The sequence below is a fragment of the Drosophila kikkawai genome, chromosome 3R, assembly GCF_030179895.1.
Source record: "Drosophila kikkawai strain 14028-0561.14 chromosome 3R, DkikHiC1v2, whole genome shotgun sequence".
Taxonomy (NCBI): Eukaryota; Metazoa; Arthropoda; class Insecta; order Diptera; family Drosophilidae; genus Drosophila; species Drosophila kikkawai.
Window position 1 is genome coordinate 9,488,799 of NC_091731.1, and position 7,035 is coordinate 9,495,833.

The 7,035-nt window shown below is 43.7% G+C and overlaps 1 protein-coding gene across 2 annotated transcripts; it reads left to right on the forward strand.

Annotated features, from left to right (window-relative positions):
• The first annotated feature begins 622 nt into the window (after nt 1-622).
• Nucleotides 623-3,343, forward strand: LOC108073265 (another transcription unit protein). Of its 2 annotated transcripts, XM_070287230.1 has the most exons (4): nt 623-705; nt 833-891; nt 950-983; nt 1,045-3,343. In XM_070287230.1, the coding sequence occupies exons 2-4, from the start codon at nt 849-851 to the stop codon at nt 3,275-3,277; spliced, it is 2,310 nt and encodes a 769-aa protein (XP_070143331.1). In that variant the 5' UTR covers nt 623-705; nt 833-848; the 3' UTR covers nt 3,278-3,343. The 2 variants fall into 2 exon arrangements, with proteins under 2 accessions (XP_070143331.1, XP_041630713.1); XM_041774779.2 differs by lacking the exon at nt 623-705 and having other exon boundaries at nt 739-891.
• Nucleotides 3,344-7,035: the final 3,692 nt, after the last annotated feature.

The window sequence follows — 7,035 nt, forward strand, 5'->3', positions numbered from 1 at the left end:
CAATTATTGCACCCCAACAAGGCCGTCAACTACTCAGCACATCCATTTATTCGCAATTTATTAATTTACGCTGAAAATCTTTAACGACAGGTTCAGGTTTTACCACTGCCATGGCAACCTCATTACCGGCGACTTATTGCAAATTATTATTTGCGGCTTACAAGCATTTTTTATGCCCTTAGCGTGTGCGCAATTTATGAATAAATCATTTGATCTCCGCACTCGCCAGTGGTTGTCGTCCGCCTGCAACCGTTCTCCCCCGCCCTCGAGTTGACATCCTCTTCACAGGATAATATGCAATATGCATTGCGTTCCAACGACCTGGAGGCCAGGTGCCGTCCGGCGGCCGTTGAGCTTGTTGTTGAGTTTTAATTAATCGAGAACTCATAAAAATATTTAAATGCAAAGAGCGCCGAGCTGCGTCCATATGGCAAGAGGTCCGGGCCATATCGTCAAGAGTCGGTGACAAGTGGGAAATCCCAATTCATGTTTTATTGCCAATGAGTGGAATGAGGGCTGAGGACACTGCTGTTGGCCCAATATTAAATTAAAAACGATTTTGTATAATTGGTGAAGCTGTGGCAGCTCCTTACTATTTTGTAATAAAAATTAAATAAAGGTACGAACACAAGGCCTTTTAAAAGCAGGGTTGTCAGATGAATTCTACCCTCAAAAACTCTGATTTTCAACTAGAAATGTGCAAAGGTAAGGGTCCTGTATCTCTATCGATAAATCGATAGAAAGTGACAGCACTTTTCTGCCACCACTTTACATATAATTAAAAAGTACGTAAAGTGTTGCGAACTTGCTTAATTTACTCGTTTCATCACAGTCTCGCAGCAGTAATTATGGTGGATCCTAAAGTGCACAGCTATAGCTTGAACCTGAGTGGTTTGTAGAAGATAACAATTTAAGTTTAAAGCATGTTAAGAATGATTTTTTATTCTAGAGAGCGAGGAAAGTGCCGATAGCTCCGATTTTGGGTGAGTTTGCGTTTTGTATTTAAATGCACGTAACATTCTCATGCACACCTTGTTTTTTCAGTTCCGCCAGAGAGCACTCGGGCTCCAGCGGTTCTGAAGGTTCTGCTGCTACTTCAGCTCGCGGCAAGGTGCACAGAAGTCGCTCGCGCACTCGCCGATCATCGGGTAAAAGGGCCATGGAGATGAGCGGCTCACAAAGAAACCACGCTTCAAAGATTTCTATACCCATTGAGGACGAATCTTCCAGTGCTTCCCATTCCCCATCTCGAGTCAGTTCAAGCTCCCAGTCTAGCTCGGAGGGAGAAGCAACACAGTCATCGACCAAGTCACCAGCCAAGCTCAAGTCATTTTCAGACAATCATGTTGCTACGTCGGACTCGGAGGATGAATCAATGGAGTCATCGTCAGAAGCAATTCCCAAGAAAGAGTCAAATCCTGATACATATGTATATAGTGCCTCGAGCTCGGAAGATGAAGAAATGCAATCATCTTACCAACCAACCTCAAAGGGAAAGCCCAATTCCGGTACAAACACTGGGACTTCGTCATCAGAGGACGAAACGATGCAGTCATTGGCCAAGCCAACTCCCAAGGGAAAGTCGATTCCCGATACTGACGATGAAGCTTCGAGTTCGGAGGATGAACAGAGACAAGGATCTCCAAAGCCGACTTCCAAGGGAAAGTCGATTCCCGATACGAACGCTGAAACTTTGAGTTCAGAGGATGAACAGATGCAAGCATCGCCGAAACCGACATCCAAGAAAAAGTCAATTCCCGATACTAACGCTAAAACTTCGAGTTCGGAGGATGAACCTATAAAAACATCGCCCAAACCGACTTCCAAGGGCAAGTCTATTCCCGATACTGACGATGAAGCTTCGAGTTCGGAGGATGAACCGATGCAAGCATCGCCGAAACCGACATCCAAGGAAAAGTCAACTCCCGATACTAACGATGAAACTTCGAATTCAGAGGATGAACCGATGCAGGCATCGCCGACATCAATATCCAAGGAAAAATCACGTTCTGGTCAGAACACTGATACCTCTGATTCTGAGGACGAATCGGGTGGAAAAAATATATCTAAATTAAGTGAACTAATCGGACTGGAAGATATCTCTTCCGCCTCCATTTCCGATGATGATAATAATGATAATGAACGCGTGCTATCCAAGCTATCGGATATTCGATTCGACAACGATTCAGGAAATTCTCACATGAAGAATCCCGAAACTGTTGAAGATCAGCAAAGAAAGGTATTGGGAGACAAGTTGACTGTCAAGTTCAAGACCACCCTGCCGGAAGTTGGAGCTGGGCTGATCGGAGGTCCATTGCAATTTCTCAGAGTTCCTCAGTTCATACCCGTTGAGTCTGGGGCCTTCGAAGCTGAAACCTTTAAAAACAGCATGACGCCAGATGATCTGAAGGACGAGCAAGCCCGTGGGGATTTCCTGAATCGCCTGAAGACAACAGTGCGTTGGAGAGAGAACCAAGACCAGGTCAGGGAATCGAATGCTCGGATTGTGCGCTGGTCCGATGGCTCCGAGACCTTTCATGTGGGCTCCGAGGTCTTCGATGTGATGCACCATAAGGTGATCGATGACAAAAACCACTTGTATGTCCGCCTGGAGAGCTGCTACCAAGCCCAGGGATCCATCACCGACAAGATGACTCTGCGGCCGAAGCTGGACTCCACCTTTGGTCAGAACCATGTGCAGGGCCTGCGAAATAGAGCTATGAATAAGCCACAGACGGGCGTTGTTAAGGTGCTCTCGGATTTGGTCGCCAATCCTGCAACAGATCGAGATCGTCGGGCCAAGGAGGAGATAGCCAATCTCCGCAGGGAGGAGCGAGAAAAGCGGCGTGAGATTCAGATGAGCATGAGAAAACCGCGTGTAAAGCCCATGCCTCATTGCACGGCAGATGATTCGGACCCGGAGCAGCCAACCGGCGATCAAGAGGGTCTGGAAAGCGGAACTGCCCAATCTCTCTGCGCCTCCTCGACCTGGGGCAGTAACACCCAAGGCATACGCACCAACCGTAACATGGCCGTGAATCTCGGGAGATCAGAGTCGACTGACGAGGACGACGACGAAGAAGACGGTTACGACAGCGATGTGAACGACATAATAAACGATGACGATCTCGATGAGCCGAGCACCAGCACCTCCAAGTCGAAGATGGCACCTCCAAGCCGCCGCAGCTCGAAGTCGGACTCCGACGAGGGTCCCAAGTCGCGCATCGCTAACCGAAAGACCAAGCGGCTGATTTACTCCGATTCGGACTCGAACTAAGTACCATACTTCCGATGGAACACAGAATTGTAATAAACATAATGCATTAGCTAGCCCACAACAAAGAGCGGCTAACAGTCGCGCACTGACTGATAATTAATTAACTAACATGTGGGCGGGGCGGGGCCATTGCCTTAATTAGTGGGCGTGCCACCAGGCGGGAATATTAGTAGCGGGCACAGACAGTTCTTGGGCTAGGGGTCGCACTGGGGTCGTGATTGCAGCGAATGCCATTGTCCGACTGCCAAACTAGCCGGCATTCCAACGCCCAAAGCAATTAGTGGGCAGGTGCACTAGAGTGCACCCAGGTGATTTCGGGGCCATTGGGTGGCTAAATGGTGCCGCTGTGGGCGGGTGTCCAAGCGGCAGGACACTCGGATGCTGCAGCTCTTCGATTGAAACTTAATTTTGACATGTTGTGCCTTCCAGGTATTTAAAACCAAAACTTTTTTGAATAGGAAATTCTAAGCACACTTTATATAAAAATCTTTTATGCAGGAAATAAATGGTCGAATCTTGGATTATTTATTTCATAAAAAATGGAAAATATCCCCTTGATTTAAAGGCAATGTTATTTATAAACCAAAAAATATTTGAGATACATATAATGCTAGACACGAATTCTATATAAAAACACAACTAGATAAATCGTTGCAAATACGTTTCGTATTCAGCTTTAGCTAAAGGTTCTAAGGTAATTCAATATCATTTCTGGCACACAGTTACTGATATTTCCCCGACGCAAAACGTCTCTGAAATACATATTTGAGTATGCTGGATTCAGTCATTGTTTGGGCAAATCAAGCCTTTTGCATTGTTTGATTAACCGGGGAAACTTGATCTTCCCTTCCCTGCGATGAGTTCCCTGACGATGCTCATTTGCTTCGAGGGCACATAGGCTCATTAGAATGTCTCCTTAGCCGCAGCTGTTGCATAACAACGTCGCCCTTTGTTGTTCCAGCTCCTGGGGCATTGCAACGCATTCGAATGTAACTAAGATATATACGCCTTAACTTGTTACGGGCCATAAACTAAACTGTCACCGATTTTCGGGGCTCGTAGGGAGACTCGAGCAAGCCGCACGACACGCCCGTAGGCCAAATATCTTGCACACATATTTGTCGACAAGTTTGCAAGCTGTGCGGGCGAAAGGCGGAAAATGGGGCTGGGGTGCTCGTGCTGGGGTAGAGTTAGCCCGGCAAAGCATGTCAGCCTTTGTGCTAATGCAATTTAGTGCCTCCTGCAGCAAATGAACCTTGATTATGTGTTTATTAGACTCCAATTTACGCCTGCTGCAATGTTGCAATGTGGCCTCTCCACCGGCGGCTGCTTCTCGTTAAAGCTGCGCCAGTGCACTTAAATTCCACACCTTTCTCATAAATATCACCTGTCGCCTTATCGCATCGGTGCGCATGCTTTTTTGGCCAGACGCCGAATTAATGCACAATACCCAAGCCATTCAATGGCAATTAGTTCAATAATGCCGATCAAAGAACTCAAACTTGAGCAGTGTCGGACTAGATGACTTCAGGTGCTTTATGGCTGGCTTGTTTGGCAATGAGATTAAACGTTTGCATGTTGGTTTTGGGACAATTATATTGATGTAAGCTGAGTACACAAATTATCCAAAATAAATTGATGCCCAAGCATTTCCATATTAATTAACACAAGGGTAATGCTTCAATAAACAAAGCAGATATGCCAAGCAAAATATACGAAATCAGATATTGTTAATATGCATTATAATTGGAGTTAGTTTAAGACTGTGCATACTCGAACAAATATAAAGTTTATTCCTATATACCAAGTCATTACCCTCAACACAATGTGTGACTAATCGTTTAAGAATTAATTAACGTAGGGCTTGGGCTTTGACAAACTAAACTCTTAATATTCCAATCAAATTATATCTACATAACAATCTTTTTACGATAGCCCTATCATATTTTTAACAGTCTCTGATGAACCCAGGAGGTATTTCGACCACTCACAAGCGTTAACTAGATACACCCATTAACGCCAAAGGCTTCGTTTTATAGCCATTATACATATGCGGGGAGGTTATACTTGTTAACTAAAGCAAACACAATTACACTTACGCACTCAAATTTATTTACAGGACATAAAGTAGACACTCGTAGACACACACACGTACAGAGCAACCGTTGAACAACCGGATCCTGTTAGTTTACATACCTCAAAGGCATTAATTATTTATGAAGAGACGGGCAGGGCAGGGCAGACTGTGGAATGTAATAAAATTACAAGCAAATGCCGTAAACACGAAAGGTTTTGAAATTCAAGCAAGTGAGAGCGGTATTAAGTTTGCTGCCGGCCGTGACAACTGGCAAACTGGCTAACTGGGCAACAGTAATTAAAGGCTATAATAAAGCTAACGTTTCTCTTGAAAGTATGCGAGACAAGGACAGCGCAGGGAGTGAATGAGACAGAGTGAAGACGGAATTGTAGACGCATGTCAGTTGTCAACGCAGCAATTTGACAAGACCCGCTCCGAAAGGCCCAGATATATCCATTCCCGCAAAGACAAAGGAGGAGCAACCACAAAAACGAAGCTAAATGCTGACCGAGACAAACCATTAGGGTCATCACCACAATAGAACGGTGCGAGACGGTACTTTTTACTGTAATTTGTAGTAAATTAGGTCGGAAAACGGTGTCTACATTTTTGACATGCTAAATATTGTGGGTATTTAATTCCTTAAATGATCGCCTTAATAATAATTACAAAAATCAATTTCCCCGTAAATTAAAAAAAGTAATGGTATTATCTTTGATTAAATTTATTAAAATAATTGTTAATTTATTTTCTTGGGAAAGTTTTCAAAATAAAACACTCACAGAAAGGACAAATTAGGAAAATTTTTAAAGAGACAAAATAAATCAATTTAATTTAATTTTGTAGGCAAAAAGTAAATTAAGTTAATGAAAAATGTCAAACCAATTTTAATTAATTTTCAAATTGTCAGCAATGATACGCACTGTACCGTACATATGAGTATGTCTGCCACACCTCAGATGCTTGACTTGTATTCTCAAGCACTTTGGCTTTGTAGATTTTATGTCTTGCGGCTTGCATTATAAAATTAGTGACATACTCTAATGTGGAAAACGGCAAAGTGGGTGGTTCAGGGAGGGCGTGGGTCAGGCAGACAAGGGCACTTTGGACCCCGGGCGACTTCACAACCATTTCGGAGTCTCTGTCCCTTTCTGTTTATGACAGTTGTTGAAATTTTACAGCTGCTCATTAACAATTCGCAATTATGCCACAAGCTCGATGCGTGTGTGTGTGTCTGGGAATGTGCACATGTATTGGGCCATTATTTGCTTAAATCAATGAACGCTTAGGCAGCGAACTAATTCCATTTAACTTTATTCCATTATCCCCGGCAGTTACCTACACACAGCTAAGAGCCTTAAAATCGTTACGCTTCGTATGTGTTTTAGGGTCATTAGTGCAATATGCATTAACAAACGTTCATAAATAACTTTACACTTAATGTGAAACAGGCAGACTCCACGCACACAGCCACACACAACGCAGTTAAGCGGGTTTCGTTGATCACATTTGTCATTAAAGCCGCATTCATTGAATAAATAATTCAAATAAACATGCATAGCCGTAAATTGCAAATCTGCTTGATTTGACTAATTGTTGAAATTGATAGCAATAATTGATATATTTGCTCGCAGATTATTTAACAAGCTAATTGAAAGGCATTAGGGCCTACCTATCTTCT